This window comes from Sciurus vulgaris (genome assembly GCF_902686455.1).
Source record: "Sciurus vulgaris genome assembly, chromosome: 2".
Taxonomy (NCBI): domain Eukaryota; kingdom Metazoa; phylum Chordata; class Mammalia; order Rodentia; family Sciuridae; genus Sciurus; species Sciurus vulgaris.
Window position 1 is genome coordinate 183,734,235 of NC_136462.1, and position 22,411 is coordinate 183,756,645.

At 43.4% G+C, this 22,411-nt stretch overlaps 1 protein-coding gene across 2 annotated transcripts in view; it reads left to right on the top strand.

Moving 5' to 3' along the window:
* RPRD1B (regulation of nuclear pre-mRNA domain containing 1B) overlaps positions 1-20,954 on the top strand; it is a 47,733-nt gene extending 26,779 nt beyond the window's left edge. For both annotated transcript variants that reach the window (XM_079128332.1, XM_079128331.1), the window contains exons 6-7: positions 303-478; positions 18,371-20,954. In XM_079128332.1, coding sequence (XP_078984458.1) covers positions 303-478; positions 18,371-18,520 — 326 coding nt within the window. In that variant the 3' untranslated portion in view covers positions 18,521-20,954. The remainder of the gene's footprint in view (positions 1-302; positions 479-18,370) is intronic.
* Positions 20,955-22,411: the final 1,457 nt, after the last annotated feature.

The window sequence follows — 22,411 nt, forward strand, 5'->3', positions numbered from 1 at the left end:
CTTAAGTATATTTTTGCTTATTTGGTTCAGAGAGCTTTTGCAGGCATGGGCATTTAAACATTGTTGCCAGATTTCACCCCTGTACAATTGCCTCACTTCAGATAATTCATAAATGTCCTGTCTTGTTGACAGAGTCAGAGCCTTTGGATTTCTTGCCAGCCAGCTCATTGTTTGTCCATAGGTTCTGGCTTATTTTTGGACTGTGTGTGATGGGACAGAAACCAAATCTCCCCTCAGAAATGTTTGTAGTCGTACCTGTGTGATTTCTGTTGTTTCTATTTTTTGGTCTCATTTTTACTCAGACAAAGAGGCAGCTGAACGTCTTTCAAAAACAGTAGATGAAGCATGTCTGTTACTAGCAGAATATAACGGGCGCCTGGCGGCGGAACTGGAAGACAGGCGCCAGCTGGCTCGGATGCTTGTGGAGTACACCCAGAACCAGAAAGATGTGTTGTCAGAAAAGGAGAAAAAGCTAGAAGTGAGTACGTTGCAAGGCAGACCCAGACTGCCTAAGGTTTCCTTCCTGTAGGGAGGGTGGTTGTTGTTGTTTTTTAATGACTTAATTAACATTTTTATCTTTTAAAAATTCATAAGATGACTAGATTGCTGTGATATATGCCTGTATTCCTAGCTACGTGGGAGACTGAGGAAGGAGGATCACAAGTTCAAGGCCAACCGGGGCACTTAGCAAGCTCCTGCCTCAATATAAAAATTAAAAAGGGTTAGGGATATAGTACCCCCGGGTTCAATCCTAGGATCACCAGATAAAGGAAAAAAAAAAAAAAGATAGAAACATCCATCAGATAACTGGTATTTGAGCCTACTTAAAAATCAAAGTCATGTTTTTGTGTGTCCAGGGAAGAAAAAATTGGAGTGTGGAAAACAGTGAACTCTTCATCACAGCATTTAGGATCTTAATATTACTTTAGTTTTAACCTCACATTGAAAAAAAATCGCAGTACAGAAAGGGGTCAGCATAACCAAAGAATGTTTATGTGGTGATATTTAGGAAATGCTTACAAATTTCTTTCTTTTGGGTCATTTTGGAGTTTATTTTTTATATCTGTGCTAAGGCAATTAAGTTATCTACTTCCATGCTCTGTTTATATCAGTTCTAAAATTTCACAGTAATTTTTTGTTTGTTTTTTAGTTTTTATGGTACTGGAGATTGGAACCAGCTCTACCACTGAGCTACATCCCCAGACTTTTTTTGTTTTGAGACAGGTCTCTCTAAGTTGCCGAGACTGGCCTCAAACTTGCAGTCCTCCTGCCTCAGCCTCCTGTGTCGCAGGGAATACAGGTGTGCCATAGTAATTACACCTGGCTTCTATAATGTATATGGAGCTAGATTCTCAATCTGTCAAGAAGGAACTCATTGCTATCCTGGCTTGAAGGCATGGGTCTGAGTGCCCTCCGGAGGGAGTTCAGGAGCATTTCCTCACCATGCACCATGCTTCTTAATAATTAAGTCCACAGTACCTAGTCCCGTGGGATAACAAAGACAGCAGTGTGGACATTTGGGCATTTTTATGTTGCCTGAAACTGGCAGGCCTCCTTTTTGTTAGGAGTGTCTACTCTTCTCTTTTTAAGATACATAGAAAAGAGCTGTGGCCAGTGGTTCTGTGAAGGGAGGACAGTTCTAAGTTGGAAAACCAGTCACATTATATTATAAGAAACCACTCTGAGAGCCCACTCAGGAGATGAGGGAGCAGGAAAGCCAACCCACCCCTGCATGTTCTCTTGCCCTTAGGCAGGGGACGTGGAGCTAGTGCTGGTTGTGACTGTTATATTTGTCATTCCACACAGTTAGCTGACTCGAGAGGGGAAATGGGTGATGGTACTTTTTGCTGTATCCTTACCTGCAGTGATTGTGGGAGCTGAGATGGCTAGTGATGGTGGGGACTCCATATCCGTAGCCAGCGTGAACGTGGAGATGGGAAACAACTGTAAAATTGGTCTGGCTTGAATGCAGAAATTGTCGCTGACCAGAAATCCTAAAGGGAGTTTTGCAGGCAGCACCAGACGGTCATTTATCTGAAATGCTCATCTTTCCCTGAGAAGGCGTTTTTAGCACTGTGCCCTGGGACTAATAAGAGAGTGTAATTAATGATTCTGGTGGTAAGTCACCATGCCATCTGTTGAACTGCCCCTTGGCGACACATTAAGGCTTTCTCTGATCTGTCAGACATTGATTATCATGAGCAGCTGTTATTGGGTGGAACGTGGCAAGCTACCATAGAGGACAGAGTCTTTGAGAAGGAGACTCTCGGTAGAACTAGGTAACTCTTTGTTCTGCCCCCCCACCCCAGCCCAACCCTGACACATAGTCGCACTTTCCTATTTCTTGGGGAATCATTCTGGTTTTGGTAGAACCAGTGGTTTGGTGGGTGCCATGTGAGGCACAGAAATGGAGCAGAGATTTGGGTCTGTTCTGTAGACTTTCAGCCCAGGTTCCTCTGATAGTTCATGCTGTGGAATGACATTGGAAACCCAGTCCTTACACAGGACAGGAATGTCCCAGCACTGGAAAACAAGGAGTCTGAACTAAAAGTTCTCATACGGAACTGTGTCTGCTAGGCCACTTGAGCAGAACCATAGTAAAAATAGAGCGAAATGTGCTGGATTTAAGAAAGCAAATGACTAGCTGAAATATAAGATATTCAGTGCTGGCTTTAGTTCTTTGTCTGTGCTTACTAAAATCATGAACAGTCTGCTCTGCAGAATCTGAGATTCTCTCTCGCCTGTTTGTAATAGACTGATTTTATTTCATTATATCCTCAAAATGATGGTAAAACCTGACATGCAATTGAAAGATGCATTAATATTATGAATTTCTTCAAATCATCCAGAATCTTATTGATGGGGATAGTACATATGTCTTTTTAACCCTTATTTTTATAACACAGCCAGTCCTTATTTTAAAACTACTGAATCAGAATGCTAATTAAATCTTCTCATTTTAATCCTTTCATTGCCCTCAGTGTGTAAATACATGGAATTCTTTGGAAAAACAGTAATGCATTTGGCACGCTTTTCCCCCCAGTTCTTACTTGTTAATGCTTGCGCTTGTTTGTATTTTAAGTTTATATTCTGCTTCATGTAATAAGCACCTCTTTTTTGCTTTCACTTGAGAATATTGTGCTAGATTTTTAGTGATTCCTAAACTTCAAGGTGGGAAATATGCTGACCTAGAGCTTAGGCTCTAGGAGGGGCAGTTACGGTCAAAGGAGGAGATTGTGTTTCAAGGAAATCATATTCTGGTATAAACAGCATAGGTGAACATAGATCCAAAACTGACTGAGTGTCGAGAGATTAAGAACGCAAGTGACAATTCTGATTGTGGCTTAAGGTAAATTCAGACTTCCTGTCAGGCATTAAAACTTTCTTAAAAGGAAATAGCAATTGTAGAAGTGTTTATAAAAGGGCAGCTGCTGGACTCATCAAGACAGGTTCGTGAAGGAAGATAAAGACAGGGTGTGGGAAGGAGGTGCTGGAGATGCCAGTGGGAACCAGGGTCTCTGTCTTTAAGGGGTTGCATGTGCATTCATAGAGTCACCGGCCTGTTAGTCAGTGACGAACAAAGAGGAGCAGATGTGCTTCCTCTGTGCAAATGCATTTCCCACTAGGGGAGACTGCAGCAAACAAGGTGTTAACACAGAATGTGAAAAGTGTTATAAAGGAGGAGAATATTCTAAGTCATTCTGTCTTAATTGAAACAGAACAAGAAAAATGCTAAGAATATATTGATTGGATCAGATATTTATTAAAAATGCAAGTGAATTATCAAATGCATGGGTTGTTCCTGAATACCATATGCCTTCAGCAAGGCTTCCAAAGTTTGCTAGACTGTGTGCTCTTTGACTGCTCTCATAGTGCCAGGAACATATTTGGTCCTCAATAAATACTTGTTCTATGACTGAAATTCATCATTTGGTGTGACTTTTCCTCTAAAGAAAAAGTTATTTTTAGGTTGCATTAAGTGGCTTAACATATCTGATTTAATTTTTGGTTGTAAAGACTGTGTTAGGAAATAAAAGTGACTATGTGATAGAAATTCCTCTGGGTTTTCTCCTTTGTGCTACTTCTTTCCTTTAGGTAGAACCATGTTTCATTTTGAGCTGATAATTTTTTTTTTTTTTAACCATTCTCTTCTGCCTGGGCGTCATGGTTGACATTGGCCTACCACCTTTCCCTGAAGTTCTAGGCGAGGTTAGAGGGAAAGCTGAAGATCTGTAATGCTTGGTCGTGAACATGAGGAAACTTAGAAGTGGAGGCATGTGGAAGGAAGTCTGTGTAGCTGCCCAGAGGTGAGGTTAAGGAATGTGGAGTTCTGAAAAAGGGTTCGTTCAAAAAGGTAGAGGCCAAAGATGCCAGAAAAACCTGAAATGTCACTGCTTAGAAGGAGGAACGGTTTGTTGTTGATGGGACTGTTATCATAAGTGACTACTAAAGCCCACAGGCCTTACTTATTCTGACTGGGTTGGAGAGACTTCCTGTCTTGTCACTTTGGATAAAGCATGATGGAGGTATATTCATCAGAGCCATCAGAACACGAAAGGATATGTGTATGTGAGAAAGAGACCTATTTGTACAGGCATTAAAGATAAAAATCAGGAAGGGTCAGGCACCTACAATTTTACCTCCTCAACATATCAGTTGTTTGCATTTAGGTCTTGTTGGTGATCTAGAACTGGAAGGGCCATCCTTTCTGTGGTACACATGCTGCATGGTGCAGGCCGGTAGATTACTTGCCACACAGGGAAGAGCTCTGGGGAATGTCTTCCTAGCAGCAGATTTGTTGGTTGAGATGAAATTCATGTGAAATTAGCCATTTTAAAGAATGTTGATTTCAGGGGCATTTAGCACTTTCACAATATTATGCAGCTATCAGCTATAAAGTTCCAACTTTCATCACCCCAATTGAAAACTCCATCCCTATTAAGCAGTTACTCCCCACTTCTCCCAGTTGCTGGCAACCGCTAGTGTCCTTTCTGTCTTGATGGATTTGCCTGTCCTGGATATTTTATCTAATTCTGTCTGACTTCTTTCATTTAGTGTATAATATTTTAAATTTTATTCATGCTATAGCTTGTATCAGTACTTCATTCCTATTTATGACTGATTGCTAATAATTATTAGAGTAACAAGTATAGTTATGTAGATCTGCCTCAGTTTGTTCAGAGCTTTCTCTCTGTTATTAGACATTCGAATTCCTTCCACTTTTTGACTATTGGAATAATGCTGCTGTAGACAGTTATGTACAAGTTTTTGTATGGATACATTTTCATTTCTCTTGGGCATGTGTATCTAGTAGTGGAGTCCCTAGATCATATGATAGCTCTGTGTTTAACTTTTTGAGGAACATGTTTCTACAATAACTGCACCATTTTATATTATCATCAGCAATGTACATAGAGGGCTTCCTATTTTTCCACGTCCTTGCCAGCACCTACTATCAGTCTTTATTCTAGCCAACCTAATATATGTGAAGTGGTATCTCATGGTGGTTTTGATTTGCATTTCCCTAATTATTAATGACCATGAGCATCTTTGCATGTGCTGGTTGACCATTTATATATCTTCATTGCAGATATATTCAAGTCCTTTGCCTATTGTTTTAAAAAGTGTTTTTATTTGACTTTTAAGAGTTCTTTATGTATTCTGGATATTATGTCCTTATCAGAGAGATGGCTTGCACATATTTTCTCTTGTTCTGTAGGTTTCTTTTCTTTTCTTTCTGCCTGCATGCCTGCTTTCCTTTCCCCCTTCCCCTTCCATCTATCTATCCATCCTTATATTCGTGCTGGTACTTGTATAGCCTTGCACATGCTTGGTAACTGCTCTACCACCAACCTATCTCCTCAGCCCTCCATTTCTTAATATTCTCCTTCAACACACAAAAGTTTAAGGGTTTTTGGGGGAGAGCGGGAGTGGGATGAGTTCCACTATATCTATTTTTTTCTTTTGTTCCTCTTGATTTTGGTGTCGCATCTAAGAAAGCATTGCTGAATTCCAGCTCATGAAGTTTTATTTCTACATTTTCTTTGAGGAGCTTTATTGTTTGAGCTCTCTCTCACATTTAGGTTGTTGATCCATTTTGAGTTTATTTTGTGTATGATGTGAGGTAGGGGACCAACTTCACTCTTTTGCATGTAGTTATCCATCTGCCCCAGCAGCATTTGTTGAAGAGACTGTTCTTTCCTTCAGCAGAATGCTTGGCATCCTTGTCAATAATGAGTTGGCCACAGATAAATAGGTTTGCTTCTGGACTCTCAATTCTGTACCATTGACTGTGTCTATTCCTGTGATGGTACCACGGTCACTCACGATAGCTTTGCAGCAAGTTTTAAATCAAGTCTTCAAACTTCGTTCTTTTCAGTATTGTTCTGGCTATTTAGGATCTCTTGCAGTTCCATATAAATGTGAGCATCACCCTTGCCATTTCTGAAGAGAACTAAGAGTGCCATTGGAATTTTAATAGGGACCGTATTGAATCTGTAAATCATTTGGGGGAGTATTGCCATTTTAACAATCTTAAATCTTTCGATCCATGAATAAGAGAGGTCTTTCCATTTATTTAAGTCTGCTGCAGGATTTTCAGGAGCATCTTAGAGTTTCACTTACTGGTGCATTTGAATTTGACATAAAGACCTTATCTAGGTGCCATAAGTATCAGTGACCACAGATCAAGAGCAGTAGTGTGGCCTTGCAGTAGTCAGCACTAATCCTCTGCTTTGACACAGAGGCCTTGGATAGGAGTAAGTGAAGTGGTTTGCAGAATTATTGGAGTTGTAAGGAACCTTAGAGATCATGTAGCCTGATTTCAGAATTGGCAAAGCAACTCAGACCCAGAGGAGAGATTAGAATTCAGACCAGACACCTGGTAACTTCCCATCAGGTTTGTATTGTTTTGTTTAAACTTGAGTCAGTGAGATAAACAGCAGGAAAATATCCTGCAAAGAGGAGTAGCCAAAGTTAAATCAATTAAACAATTTCAAACAATTCCCAAGAATCTTGTTGCACAAAAATGACATCTTATGTAGGGAGATTAAAATGACTGTGTGAAAGCATTCCAGTGACCTCTGTGTGAGAGAGCCCACTCTGCTATGGAGACCTGCCCTCCTACTGTCCTCACCGCAGCTGTGCCAGTGACATCTCTTGCTCTGATAATGGGGGTAGATGTGCCTCAGTGAACTTAGGGCTGCTGCTCTTTCTCCCCAGCTTGGCACCTCTTGCCTGGCTCTAATGAATACCCAGAGCTGAGTCTTTGCTTCTGACAACGCAGCTGGGAAGGGGGAAATGATCTAGAATCCAGCATTGCCTTGTGACTCTTCATATTTCTGTTTGCCTTGTGGTTATAACAACTTGAGAAATTCCTTGGCTACAGCTGATGGGGTACTAAACCAAACTGATGGCCGTCTGTTGTTTTTGGCAGCATCCCCCACCTCCCTGCAGGGTGCAGATGGTTAGAAGCATTTGTTTCCGTAATGGGACAGGCAGTAGGTGGAGATAGAGAGCTCCTTTTTGTCAACTTTAGAGTCAGTTCTCTCTCCCATGATGATCAGAGCCACTGTCTCATTGTCTCTTAGCGTAAATGCAGATGAAAGCAGGTGGCCTAATCCTCATGTTAGATCAGAAAACTAAGCCTGGGTTTATATGAGCCGCCCAAGGACACAAAGGAAGTCAGCAAAGACCAATCAATACTGGAATTCCCCAGCTCCAGTGATCATCCAGTGTGTTTCCTGGGGGTGAGAGGCCCTAGTAACACTGGCCCAATGTCCCCAGCCCTTCACACTACGCTTGCTTGGCACCCAGTGCTCCTCCCTGGACCAGCGGCACTGTCAGCAACAAGGGCAGTTAGAACAGTTGTTGGATCAGGTCGGTCTGCTCACACCTGTCTGGCGATGGTGGGGGCTTGTACTCCACTCTTCTCCACATACCAGGCCGAGGCTTGCTCTCTGCCTTTTTATCCCTGCACTGAGGTGAGGGTCTTTTTTCCTCAGGCCTTCCTCCAGTGTGTGGGGACTTTTTTAGAGTTGATGCATTTGGTTCTGTGATAGGAAGTTTAGCTGCCGTATGTTGGATCCTTGGATTCCTTCTGTTCATTTTGGTCCCTGCTGACCCTTGAGATTTACATCTGGAGCTTTTGTCTACCAGGGTGTGTGTGTGTGTGTGTGCGCGCGTGTGCGCGCGCGCTCGCTTCATTACAATATGAATTTTGGGATATTTATTTTCACTCCAGGAGTAGGGAAAGCCACATTATAATGTATTTCACATACTTGACGACCTAAGGACATAGTTTGCCAGCACTTGAGACCTGGTTATTGCTCAGATTTAGAGCACTTGCCTGGCATGCATGAGGCACTGGGTTCAATTCTCAGCACCACATATAAATAAATAAAATAAAGATCCATTGACAACTAAAGGAAAAAAGAAAAAGTGACATGATTTCAAAACTCTTCAGCATTGTTTTCATATTTGTAGCCCAACTCTTTTCCCTCCCTTCCTCCCTCTTCTTCCTTTCCTTTCCTTTTTTTTCCCTTGAGACTATGCTGGGGATCAAACCCAGGGCCTGTGTGTCCTCAGCAAGCTGTGTACCTGGAGCTACACCTTAGCCCATTATAGGAAGCATTAATCCCTGCTTCCTGGAATGGCTCTGCTGACTTTCAACTGGTATGTGTAGCACAAAAGTACATATACAATTAAAACAACATCCGGACCCTTGTAACCCTGCCTGCCAGGACATTGGATCATATTTACCTAACATTCAGTTGTTTCTTTATTTCTAACCATGAAAGCAATATATCAAAGGAAACGTAAATATGAAGAAAAAAAATCATAATCTCTTTCATAATCTAGCAACTATTTTTAATTTTTATATTTTCTTTATTTTTTCTTTAAAATTAGAATGTGCAAATAGTTTTCTGTCCTGCTTTATTTTACTTAATGTAATTATTTTCCCTTTTTAACAGAAACTTTGTAAACATTTTAAATGTCTGCTTACATGCCTGTGGCTGGATGTTTAGTAGTCGTTTTGAGCATCTTGCGCGCGCTCTTGTCTTTGGGCTAACCTTCAGTATTTGGGTCATTTCCCTCGAGTAGATTTCCAGAAGTGGCTCTGCACATGCAGAGGTCTGCTGGTCTTTATGTCCACTGAAGGGTCTTTGCCACCAGTATGCATTCCTGCCTCAGGAGTTCTCTCTCATTCTTTTTCAGAGCATCTTAGGCATTCTAGGATTTCATCAAGCTTTCATATAACCCCCCAAGTTAAGGATTAGTCTTTGTTTTATGAAGGAGTAAAAATTGAAGAGTTTAATTAGACAAACGGGGATCTCTTCTTCTTTTAAATGATCTTGTTTACATTTGAGACAGCTGTGGGAAAATAGCAGATACTTATTATAACATTGACTTGAGTGAGCATAATTTTGAGAGGAGAGTTCAGGTTACAGAAATTTGAGCTCCAGTAGGTAACTGTCTGCTTGACCCAGTGGATATGTGTTATTTTGAGCAAAGACCTATTTTAGTCTTTATGAATGTTCTTGCTATCTTTAACTAGGTCTTTTGCTCCCCTTCAAGTAGGGATTTTGGAGAAAGTGAAATTGGTGGGTGGCATACATTGCAATCTTAAGTTTGCATCTTTTTCTCTCTATAAAAATGTAGGACTTGAAATAAGATGAGAAACAGTCTTTTTTGTGTGGGTGTGATTAGGGCAGAAATGCCCTTTATTATCATAAGTCAAAATGAAACCTTTGCAGACAAAATCTATGAACCCCCAAAACTGTGGAAGGCTTCATATAAACATGATGGTACCATCCAGAGACAGTGGCCTGCACCTATAATCCCAGCCACTCGGGAAGCTGAGGCAAGAGGATCACAAGTTTAAGGCCAGCCTCAGCAACTTAATGAGACCCTGTCTTAAAATAAAAAGGGTTGATACTGGGGACATGGATTAGTGGTAAACACCCTTGGGTTCATTCCCCAGTACCAAAACGAAAAAGATGATACCACCCAGCTGCTCTTTTGCCTATCTCCTTATTTATTCTCTTCCTTATTTAGGTTCTTCATCTTTAAACATCTTGGCAGAAAAGGGTGCTCAACTCTGTTTACTTAATTCAGTCATTAGCTGCTTTGAGAATCTCAAGCACAATAACTTTGCAAATTTCAACTCAACAAAATTTACCAGCAACCTTCTAAGGCTTCCTGGGACTTGGACATGGTTATGAATGATACACTCACTTCTCTGTGATGCCTGGAGTGATGTAAAGGTGCTTCTCCAAGGCCTTTTCTTTTGTTCACTGTGTCTCTTCTGTGGGACATAGACTTACTAGAAGTCATTTCCACAAAGAAACTGTTGACCCCGATTATGATTCAGTAATGACAAGCTGTGTTGCCTGTGCCAGGCTTTTCCTGGATTTCTTCACTGGGCCCATTGGTCCTTGTGACCTTTTATCTTTGATGTGATTTTTTTCTTTTATAAAATAACAATTTTACCCTCATGTTGGGCAATAGTTTCTGGTACCCTCACCTGAAATCGTTAATTTCCACCTTTCCTTGGCACACAGGACCTTTAGGGCAGGTTGACTTTCTTACCTGTGGAAAAAGCCTCCCGCAGACTGTTTGAGGGGGTCCTTCTCAGCTCGCAGCCTACTTTGCCACTCTAATACTAAAAATGGTAATCACACTCATATAAGCACGTCCTCCATGCTACTGTCCCTTTCCAACCACACCACATCCCTTTGCCCTTGCTGCGTCGCAGCTTGGAGTGCTTGTCCTCATTCCTCTGAAGCACTGACCACAGTCACCCCATCTGGCAGCCTAATCTCAAAAACCAAAAGAGCTTCTCAGTCTCTGTCTTCTGTTTCCCTCTCTTTTTGGTCCCCCTCAGTAGCATTTAAGAGTATATTTTTTAAATACCTTTATGTTTTCCTTCTCTAGTTTCTGTAGACCACCGTTTGCTGGTTCTAGTCTACTTTTTTGTGCTTCAGGAAGCTTTTCTGTCTCGGTCCTGCATGTGTATGCCATTGACCTCTTTCTCATGCTGGACCTTTTCCTTGATGACTCATACTTAAAGCGGATTCAGTTGCCACCTAAGCTAATGTTGTCAGTAACCCAGACATTTCAGGTGTACTACTGAGACAGACCTTTGTCTTCCTGTCCTTTCCTTCTTTTAACCTCACTCAGAGAGTGGCATTGCCAGTTATCAGAACCAGACACTAGACCCCATGCAATATTTCTTGCTGATTTTTCCCACCTCTGGATCTGTCACATCAGCCTTCTCTTGTCGCAGCCCTCCTCAGTCTCTCTGCCCCACTTCTGCCAGATTGACTTCTCAGCCCTCTTCCACAGTTGGTTAGTCACCAGGCCATTGTGATTTTGCTCCACTATTTTTCTTCACTCTGTCCCCCTTCTCTCCATTGCCTCCTCTCTACCATGTTAGCACAGACTCATCTCCCGCCTGCACTTCTGCCGAGCTTCATTCATGGATCCATTGGTTTGCTCTTAGGCCCCGTGAGCCTTTCAGGTAGCACCCCTGTGATGTCTTGAGAATACAGCTTTGAGCTTGTCATCCCCCTGCTTACACATTTAAGTGACTTCTCTTTGCTTCTGAAGTATTGACCCAACTTCTTGCCCCTCTCCAGTCCCTACTCCTGCCCTGGCCCCTGGAAGCCTCCTCAGCTGTGTTTCTTGCTGTGTTCTGTGGTGGTATCCATGTTGCTTCTTCAGTCTCAGGCTTTACATATGCCTTTCGCTCTACCTGCCTAGAGTACTCGTCCTGTTTATCCTTACCTACTTAATATTTGTTCATCTTTAATATCTTAAGTCACATCATATTTGCAAAAGGAAGTCTTTCCGCAGACCCCCACCCCTTACAACCAAGTGTGCCCCCGCCCCTATAATATTCTCTCAGCTCTCTTCCTTCCGAGCTCCACCTAGTCTGCATTGTGTTTGTGTCTGTCTGTGTAGTCACTCTCGCATGCTCAGTCCTCTCCAGACACCTAGTCCGGCACTCTGGTTTTGGGGTGGCAGGCACAGTGGCAGCTCATTTCACCTCTGGGCAAGCCAAAGTACACTTCACTGGGGACTCCTTCCACTTTGAAGGTGTTCCCTTGAGGTCTGGGCTTGCTCTGCAGACAAATTCCTTTCTCTCTCTGGGCCTGTAGCTTGATGGATCTGGACTATGATGCCACATAGTTTAAAAATCTTGGACTTATTTTCTAGTCTTGACACTAGATCTTTAAAAAAGAAAGGGCGCCAAAGGACCTTTCTGTCCTTAAGGAAGCTTCTAGTTAATATGCTAAATTTTAAGGACACACCCAAATGTTTTGTGGAAAGAAGAATTTTGTATTCCATTAACAATACTTTTTCTTCTACTCTGTCTCATCTTAACATATAAATCAGGAAGGTGAAGTGTTGCTCATGAAATAATAGGTTATGGGAGGACCGATTGTTCTTTTCCCCTTAGGTCTATTCATTCACACTGCACATATAGCAGGTGCTGGTCTCATCCAAGCCTCATGACCACCCTTCAATACTGTGTCATCTTGGAGGCAGGAAAGTCCTAAGTCACACCATAGGCGGTGGGAGAGTAGGATTCAGACTTGGATTTTCTGACTCAGAGTTTTTTCTATTTTACCACAGCCACCTCCCTCCAGTGGGAGGGATGTGATGTACTCAGGCTTTTGGAGGTAGGACACATGTATTTTCCTTCTTACTTAGTTTGTTGATGGAAAGGAATTGGTCTTTTCATTGCTTATGAAAAGAGACATATCCAAATGCAGAGGAGTAAACTGTAGGCTGCTTGGGCAGACCCACTAGCACTTGGAGTCACGGTAAGCATTGGTGAAGATGATTTTGTATTAAAACTGTCTTTTTCATTTCTTCTTTTCTCAACTGCTCTTCAGGATGTTTGACTACCACTGTTCAGCCCGAAGGGAGAGACAGTTTGAATGGTCTGTGCCTTTGATGTTTGCACCACAGCACCAGGAACCTGACTTTTCATTAAAATGATCACCAAGGAAACCAGTTTATAGGGGTCTTTGTTCCTTTCATAAAGCATTTTTTTTTTTTTTTTTTTTTTTTTTTTTTTTTGGTGCTGGGGATCAAACCCAGGGCCTTGTGCTTACAAGGCAAGCACTCTACCAACTGAGCTATCTCCCCAGCCCCAAGCATTCCTTTTTGATGGTTAACTTTAGAGAAAAAAAATTAATTATAGTTTGTCTTTAATATTTTGGTTTTATTAATGAGGGACCCCACTGCCTAATTGTATGTAAGCATTGTAGTTGTTTATAAATAAATATCTTTTATTTAGTCTTTTATAGACATCTTTATAACCTAAATGTTTAGGTTTATGATTACATTAGTGCTTGAAAAATTGCCTGGCCCTGAAATTGATTTTACTTTGGTTTGTTTCATTTGTATTAGTCTATATGTAGAAATACAACTTTTTATTCTTCCCTTGCTTTTGCCAGTCTTTGTCACATTGGGGTTTTTGTTACGGCAGTCAAATCTGTCTTAAGTACCTTTTGGGTAGAGGGACCTCTGGGAAGAAAGAAGTACCCTGAAAACATTTTGTGGTGGTGTTCCAAGTTTAAGAAGCCCATTTGCATTTGATGATTCTGATGGATGGTTGGGTTGCTCTGAGAACGCCCCTCTAATTCTAACTATTTTGTCATTTTTTCCTTTTGGGAAGTTCTTTGTGTGTTTTGGTCATGGAGCCAAGAAGCCCATGAGAGCATTGGGATTGGAGCCTCAACTGCTTCTTTTCCTTGTGTCTTCTCAGTGTCTTACTCAGCAGCTCCAGCCCTGCTGTGACACCCCAGATTGTATCATTTTGAAATGTCACAGCTGCTACTAAGTCACGTGGAGCATGGAGCTGGCTGAGAGAGAGGTGCAGGTCACTGGCGGTTTTCGTTCCCACATGGATCTCTGAAGAAAAAGCAGGATTCTTATTACCTATCCAAATGTCATTTATAGGTTGTATTTTCCAAAGACATGAGTAAGCCAGCGCATGAATGAATGAACACATGAAATTGTTGTTTAAGTAGAGACCAAGACTTGTGAGTGTGGTCCTAGGACCTTAGTCTCTCTGGGTAAACCCCTGGCAGGCTGGAGGGTGCTGGGTGGGCGTGGGAAGGCCTACTCGATCAGGCGCAGCGCCAGGCTCCATCCAGCGAAGCGCGTCTTCCACTCAGATTCAGCATGGCAGGTCACCTTTATTCAGGGCCTTCATAAACTGCTTCGTGCATAATAACTCTTTATGACTCTTAATTGGGGGTAACCGAGCAGGGGGTGATTTTTATATACCATATGTCCAACTGCACAACGGGGCACGTTAAAGGGAAATGCAAGTCCAATTCTGGATGCTGGAGAGTAGTCTCCAAGTTAAGCCCCACCCCTGCTGTTATTGCTGTTATGGTTTTTTATGTAAGTACTTCCCAGCAAGGAAGAGAGTAGGTTCGACAATATTTACATTTTGATCGGCGTTTTTCTTACATGAGTTGCTTGAGGAAATGCTTATAATTTTACTTGTTTTGAAAATGAAATTCCTGTAGAGAGGTCATTGCCCTGTCAGCCCTGTCATTTCTGACCCTCTTATCCCGGAGCTCATCTGCAGTATGTCAGATCTGGCTCACTGCTGTGACCATAAAAGGCAAAGAATGTGTAAGCTTTGTTCCCTCAGCGAGCTGTCCTGGTGCTCCGTGCTGGTGTGAGTTCACAGTGTCAGCTGGATCCACGGAAAGCAGAGGGATGTAACAGGCACATTTTCTCCTGCAAGTTTAGAAAGTCTGTGAGGTGACTTCCAAAGCTTTGCGAGAAGCTGAATTCTAGGCATTATCTCAGAACTACACATGGGCCTTACCTCATTTAAACATTTCTCCACAGACAGATACACCTAGGCCATTCATCACAGGTGCCGGCCCCCAGCTAGAGGCTCCTGCAGCAGGGCGGCAGAGGCAGGTCTGGTGTGACTCTTCCTGTTTCCTGGCTCCCAGCGCAGGCCTGCCGTGAGCAGGGTTGGCCGCCCGAGGTGCACTTGCCTCGTCTCTCGGTCTGCGCTGCGTCTGAGCAAAAAAGGAAAGGCAGGGCACTCCTGGGTATGCCTTCTCTACTCTTGACGAAAGGCAGGTGTCCGGAGATGGAAGTGTGGACGGAGCCATGCTAACTGTGGTTGGGATGCAGTGACTGTAGGGAGAAGCTGCCGGCAGGAGCTGCAGCAGTGCCGCTGTGCTATGGCAGTGGCGAGGGCCCTGACCTCTCAAGTTCCCGCACCGGCAGGGCGTCATGAGTGTTAGACTGAAGTATCACACACGAGCGTAAAGCCTTCTAAACAAGGAACTTGGGTCACCTTTCCTTCCTTTGTCTACAGGAGTGGCACTTGACATGCTAAAGAGTTGTGGGATATAGGTGCACTTCAGGGAGGCAGAAGGCTCCGGGTGGACCTCATCATGTGAAGTTGGTTTTGGTGGCATTGTGGGAAGAGGTCTGGATTCCTTCTGAGAGTGTATGAGTTTCTGAGGGCACTGTTTGGAGCCTTGTAGGAACGGCTCACAGACCACACTTTGCCAAAAGGCAAGAGAATCTTGGATTTTCCTGAACTCTGTCTCCTTAACTGAAGAGAATAACCTGGAAAGGCAGCTAGCAAGGGAGTGCTCTGACCCGACTCGGAGCAACAGGAGGAGTGAAGGCTGAAGTTTTACTTGGAGGATAATTTTGCTTGAATTCACTCTTGTTTTTTGGCAGTCCATGGCAACATTTATAGATGACTTTATTTGGAAAGCTTTAATCTGTTTTAAAAAGAAGAGGTCGGAGATCACACCTGAGTCACACTAAAAGTCACTCCTGAGTCTATTTAGGAAGGCTTACAAAATCCCCTGCTGCAGCCTCACCTGGCCAGGGCTTGCCATGGATTTCACCTCTTCACCTCTCCTCAAGACCTTAAGCTAGGCCATTTGACTGTCTCTGGTAGGCAAGTGCTACATGTTTTAAAGGCAGTCTCTGCCTGTGTTTGGATATTCAGCATATATACCAAGTCACCCTTGCTGAGGTATGTAAACCTCCTGGCTGTAAGTCTTTTTTGGTTGTTTTTACAGCCTTGATGGATTTTCATGGTTGTCAGTGACAGGCCATATGTGCCCTTCTCTAGGGATACCTTTTTGTGGGCCTGGGTGATGGTTCTTAAATTAGACCTCCTGTAAAAAGCAACCGGTGGCAGGAGGAGGTGTGGACAGTGTCCATCTGCTTTTAGAGTGACCTAAGAGAGGGCTTTCTTGAGGAATTTCTTTGCCAATGTCTAGAATATAATATTAGCCCAAGCATGACAGGACTCCCCTCTCCCCCCCCGCCCCACACACACACACTCACACTTACTCCCTTACCAAGCAGGTGAGATTTTTTTAGTTGCCTAGGTGAGTTATTTGGACTTAGGATGGTGTCTGATCCAGACATCTGCCTTTGCTTTTAAGCTGATGGACTTGGTAAGTTTTTAGTTTGACAGTCCCACAGGTGTTAAGAGCCTTGGTTAAGATCCCTCAGCTCACAAGAAACTTGGTGATTTTCAAACAGTTTTTGGTGAGCTCCTTCTAGTGAAGTCTTCTTGGTTGCTGTGGGTGATAACTGGGTTGAGGCAGCTTTTGTTTCTGAGCTTTGGGCAGAGAATTTGGGGAGGCAAGCAGTACCTTTTACCCTTTTTTGTGTCAGCATTCAGGAGACGTTTATTAAATGAATCCATGTCTGGAAAGATATTGTTGGTCTTCATGCTTTGTATTAACCTCATTTGAATATTCATGAGAAGAGACAAGGGAACCTTGGCATTTTCCATCCTCATGTTCGAAGTCAGCTTTCAGTGTCAAGAATGAAAGGTAACTGTTGACCCAGTCTAGGAATGTGGTGTGCTCATACATAATGTTTGTTTTATGTATTAGTAATTCATTTGGCAAATGTGCGAGGCACGTGCAGTTTACTTGGCACTGCAGGGCACGTGGTGGGTGCTGGGTGAAGCAGGTGAGCCTGGCCCTGGCCTTATGGGGTTTACTAGTTCAATGGGGGAGTCATTGCTAATAATTTACGCAAGCCCTCAAACCTTTTGACTCCCCAAGTGTGCAAAAGGAGTTGGCATCAGGGAATTCAGAACTTAGAGTCTGTAGCATGGGCTGCTCAGTTCCCTCCCTTTCAGACAGGGAGAGGAGGGAACCACAGCCCTGGTCTCACAGCAGGTCAGAAGCAGAGCCAGCCCGAGCGCTGCCAGATCTTCAAGTTTCATCCAGTGCTTTGGGTTACATTAATGCAGGAGAGGTTCTGCACAGCAAGTGTACAGCCCTGAGAACCTTCTTATCCTTGCAGAAACACCTAGAAGGGAAAAAGTTAAGCCCTAAGGGGTCCCTAAGCCACAGACCTCACGTGGCCCAGTTTTCTGTACAGCTATATCAAGAATACCTTTGCTGGGAGCTGAGGAAAGAAAAAAATCTACCCTATTCCTATCAGGGGAGCCATGCTGTAGAGGAATGTGGAAATCACCAGTGTCTGGGGAGAGCCCAGAGCAGCCTGGCAAGGAGTGCATGGAGTGGGCAGGAGCAGCTGGGATCCAGCTCTCAGATGAGGGAAGGATTTTCCCAGGCAGGTGGAGGGATGGAGGCAGGGCTTCACCAGAATTGGGAGAAAATGGAGCCCCGAGCTTAAGGGCCATCCTGAACAAGTGGTGGGAAGTTGTGAGAAATGAGTTTGGGCAGCAGCAGCAGCAGCTTTCAGAAGGCCTCTAACTGTGTCATGGAGTTAGCGAGGGCGGTGCTTCCCCTCAGCATCGGCCTCATGATGCTGGGCCTTTGGGGTAGGTAACTACGGCGTCTAGAGGAACTACGAGTGGGAGACTCAGCAGGCCTTGTCAGGGCCTTACTGTGGTTACTCAGCAGGGAACGAGGTGGTCCTGGACACAGGTAGTGGCTGGTGGAGCATTTTGATCTTATGTAGTGCTCGTTTGTGAAAGTGACAAATCTGGGTTCCTCTCTAAGCTCTAACGTAGAAAATGTAGCTTTATAGTGATTTTCCTCACCATGGCTAGTTGGAGCCTTCAGAATAATTATAAAATTTGAGCTTTTGTTTTATAAGGCTTTTAAAAACTATTGAGAACCAGTTAAAAGAGAAAGCAAATATTAAATGTTGCTGCTTTTCCTCCCAAATCTCAACTGCTAACTTGAATACCATTGAGTCCACTCGTGCCAGCATGACATTCTGCTTTCCTCTTTGATAAAGTTTGCCCTTTGAGAACTTGAGAACCCTATTGCACGATGAGGCTGAGCTGGGTGGCTGGGTCCTGGGAGAGCAGGAGGGTGAGAGCTACACAGAGGCTCACTGCATTGTCTTCTCTGTCTCCTAGGAATACAAGCAGAAGCTGGCGCGAGTCACCCAGGTCCGCAAGGAGCTGAAGTCCCATATTCAGAGCTTGCCAGACCTCTCGCTGCTGCCCAACGTCACAGGTGGCTTGGCCCCTCTGCCCTCTGCTGGTGACCTCTTTTCAACTGACTAGGACAGGTGTCATGCCCCAGATTCCCGTCTGTGCCAGAGAGCGGAGGGCAAGTCATGGTTGGAAATGACCTTCTGGCCCCGGTTCTAGCTCTTCTTCCACCTGGCCCCTCCGCCTCAAGAAGGAACTGTGGCCTCCAATTTCTGACTCTCCTCTGCAACCTCTCATCTTCAGCACAGTTCAGAGCCTGAGTGGAGTCCAGTTTAGATTTGTATTTGCAAAGAACACAGACACTTTCTCCCATTTCGAGTTTTATGCCCGTTACTTTTCCATCCTTAACTCTCTCTCTTACCAAGAAGTTAGGAAAATCATGTGTACTTCTGGAAGCTTTCAAAAGAACCTGTCCTTGTGATAGCATGTGTCATGGAAGCAGCACCTCCTTTCTGAGCTGGGCTTGGCCAGGCGAGGTACAGGCTCCACTGAGGGGTTCTCTCTGCTGATGTTGGCTTTCCTGTCTACCATCTTCCCCCAGAAGGTTGGTGGCACAACAGATGGGCAGCTTTGTCATAAAGAATTTGCCAAATTGTTCAAACCCCCCGCCCCCAATCACTTCTACTAGTGCTCTGCAGTCAAGGTTAGGTACATTCGTTTTGTGACCCAACCAGAGAATCTAACAATGAGATCAAAGGTGATCTGGGACATAAAGTCACAGTTCCGAGACAGTAGTGGGGATGACAGAGCAAGTTACTTGCGTGGTTCCTACATTGAACCTTCCCCAGCTGCACTTCTCAAGTGTCCCATGTTCCTAAAAACAGGAACCTTGTGACCCCTGTTGGTTGTGAAGGTAGTTGGTAGGAATGGCACTGGTGGGCCCAAAGATGAAGGCTCCACACCTGGGCATGCTGAGTCTGAGCTCTGCAGGGGCGTGGCTTTGAGCCTTTTGAGAACAGGGCACAAATGATCATTTAATCCACTGTGTGGGTGTTGTCCACAATATGGTGAATAAACTTGAACATCTCCCCTGCCAATAGGACACTGAGCATGTCCATCTGCCTATCACTGCACGCCACTGCACATGTCCATGTCCCTTTCCCTGTCCCCATGTGAGGAGGAGGAGCGTTTGCATCAGATGTTATTGAACAGCTCACCTCAGCAGGGGAGGGGAAAGTTGGGGATATTGATTTGATTTTTAATTCCATTATCATGCCAGCTGACATTACAACTAAATAATGTAGAGAGGATTTTTATCTTGTGTATCATAAAGGTTAGGCCTGCAAACTGTAAATCATTTACATTTGGCAGGCTTGTCTTTGACATTGGAAAGGGCAGAAAACAATTTGCCCCAATAGTGTAATAGGAATGTGGCCCCTAGGCTGAGGTCCAAAAACTGTAAGAAGGAATTCATTGCGGGGGCTTGAGAATCTCCATCATTTTGAGTTGCTGTTTTTAGGATCACCAAAAATCACATGTCATTTTACATGTTAAACGTAGCCTGTGTTTTACACAGTATGACAGGTCTCCCTTCCAGAAGCCCCTCTGCCCCATGCCGTGAAGGAGGGAGAGTCGAGTCAGGTGCCTGGTTTAACCCTGGAGAACCTGGTAGTGTTGATGCCGTTCTTCAGATTTGGATGCAGCCTGTGTGTGGTTGGCTTACTGGCAATGCCTGTTCCGTCATTGTTAAATTAATGAGTCTATAAGGTTTTTCTCCCAGAGGCCACAGGGCAGTAGGTGACTTCACTGAAATTACAAGATCAATTGTAGTCTGCTGTTTGTGCACATCCTTCCCAGGCGTGCTGCTCCAGTCTCCTGTGTACAAGTTTGTTCTGAACAGACCTGCTTCTGATGCTCTGCTTTCGCCAGAAAGCAAAATTTTATCAGCCACAAACCAGGCAAAAGACTGTATTTGCTCTGATCAGCTAGGTGCAAATATTACATGATGGATTTAGCCCACTGCTATGTTTTATCCACCTGAGTTAATTCTTATCCACCAATTGGTGCATAATTATTATAGCAAGAGCAAGAAATGAACCTGTAGCAATTATGTAAATGAATGTGTTGGCCTCTTAACACCTGTTACTAGTGGACTTCCTGTGAGGAAGTTAGTTTTGTTTTGTTTTAATGAAATGCTTTTGTTTTTTAAATCTTTATTCTCCTCCCCTCACCTCCCAAAGTGTGCTTACTTCATTTAATTTAAGCGAACCTTTCTCCTTGTCTGTAAGAGGTGGTCTGCGGGGTGGGTGGGTGGTTTGGCTTGTGTTTTCTTTACTTAGGGCATCCATAGGCCTCAAAGGACCTTTCCTTTAGGTCATATTCCTCAGAAAGTCTTCAATCTTCCTTTGCTTTTGTTTTGTTTTTCTTAAAGAATATTTTTAAAGCTTAAATTTGTATATTAATTTAGGACTTTATTTAGAAGTATAGGCTGCCATTGGTGGCAGCAGTATATTCTGAAATGTCTCATAGATATATATTTTTGAATAAAGATGGTGTTGTTGAACAACTCTGCGTAGTGTTTCTTTTCCTTACCCTGTTCTGGAAAACACAGTGTTTTCTTTGTAAGCAGTGATTAGCGATCACCAATGGAGAATATGTTGTCTGCACAGAATATTGTCCCTGAGGAGTTTTTGTGACTGTAAGTGGCACATAAATACTCGGCACTTACATAGTCTTTTCTGGTTCTTTCCAGGGCCTTAATTAGCTTTAATTAACCAGTCCACACAGTACCCAGGAGAGGTGCCAACATAGTTCCATCCTCATTGTACAGAGGTGGGAACTGATGGCGAGAGGTTAAATGACTTCCCCAGAACCATGTAGCCAATCTCCCACAGAAAAAAAATTGGAAATTTCTTGATTTTAGCATTTCTGTTCATACCACTGGGTCTCCTGAGAGCCATTTGATGTTGACAATACAGGGAAAGCCACTCTGACTGGTAAAAGGGAGAAAAATGTGAGCTAATTGCAAATCCAAGTGGCATGCCTTTAAAAACATTTTCATAGGCTTCCTTTCTCCTTTTTCCCTTTTACATTCAATGAAAGCATATTGACTTGGTATTATTGGTTAAAACTCCTAAGATAATAGTAAAAAAGGTTTGAAATAGGTCTTTCTGAAGCTGTTGATAGGTTCCAAAGGATTGTTTTGACCTTAGCACTGAGTGAGGGCAACGTTTGCCAGATTGGGGTTCCCTGTGAATCTTCATGACGCCAACACCTTCATCATAGCTGGGCTCCATCCAGACTAACTGCAAACCCACCCAGGTCCAGCGTTGGGAAAGTTGAGCTACCCATGTTCTGTCTTAAAATCCAAAGGTTGACTGTAATATGCAAATCTGAGGGGATAAGATCTCCTGTGTCCCTAGGTTTCATGGCCTAGTTAATTTCACTACCTATAAATAGTAAATCCATAACTCCTCTGGTTTAATTAGTGCTTCAGGCTACAGAATGACTGAGGTCTCAGAGCTAAAGATGGAGCTACCCAAGAGTTCATGAATCTGTCAGAACGTTTCACTTTTGTGATTAGAGCCATTAACTCCCTGTGTGACCTCCTTGGGCTAGGTACTTTGTTCTCTGGGTTTCTTTTTTTCTTTCTTTCTTTCTTTCTTTTTCTTTCTTTCCTTTCTTTTATTTTCTTTTTTTTTTTTTTTAATTTATGAAATGTGGTATTGGGCTGATATTTCCAGGCTCCATGCCAACCTCAAAAGCTTATGATTATTGTGTTGCATACAGAGGCTTTGAGAACTCTGGGTGACATCCTGGCTTCTCAGTAATAATGAATAGTGTCCCAGTGCTGCTGTACATGCTTTTGTGAAGCCCGGAAGACCAGGATCCATAAGGACTGCAGCAGGAGACAGTGGCAAGACCAGGAAGGTGGGGGCGAACACAGCAATTCACCAGGTACATACCATCTGCATTGGCTCTATTTGGGATATCTAAGAAAAAAGCCATCTTATGGCCTTTTTT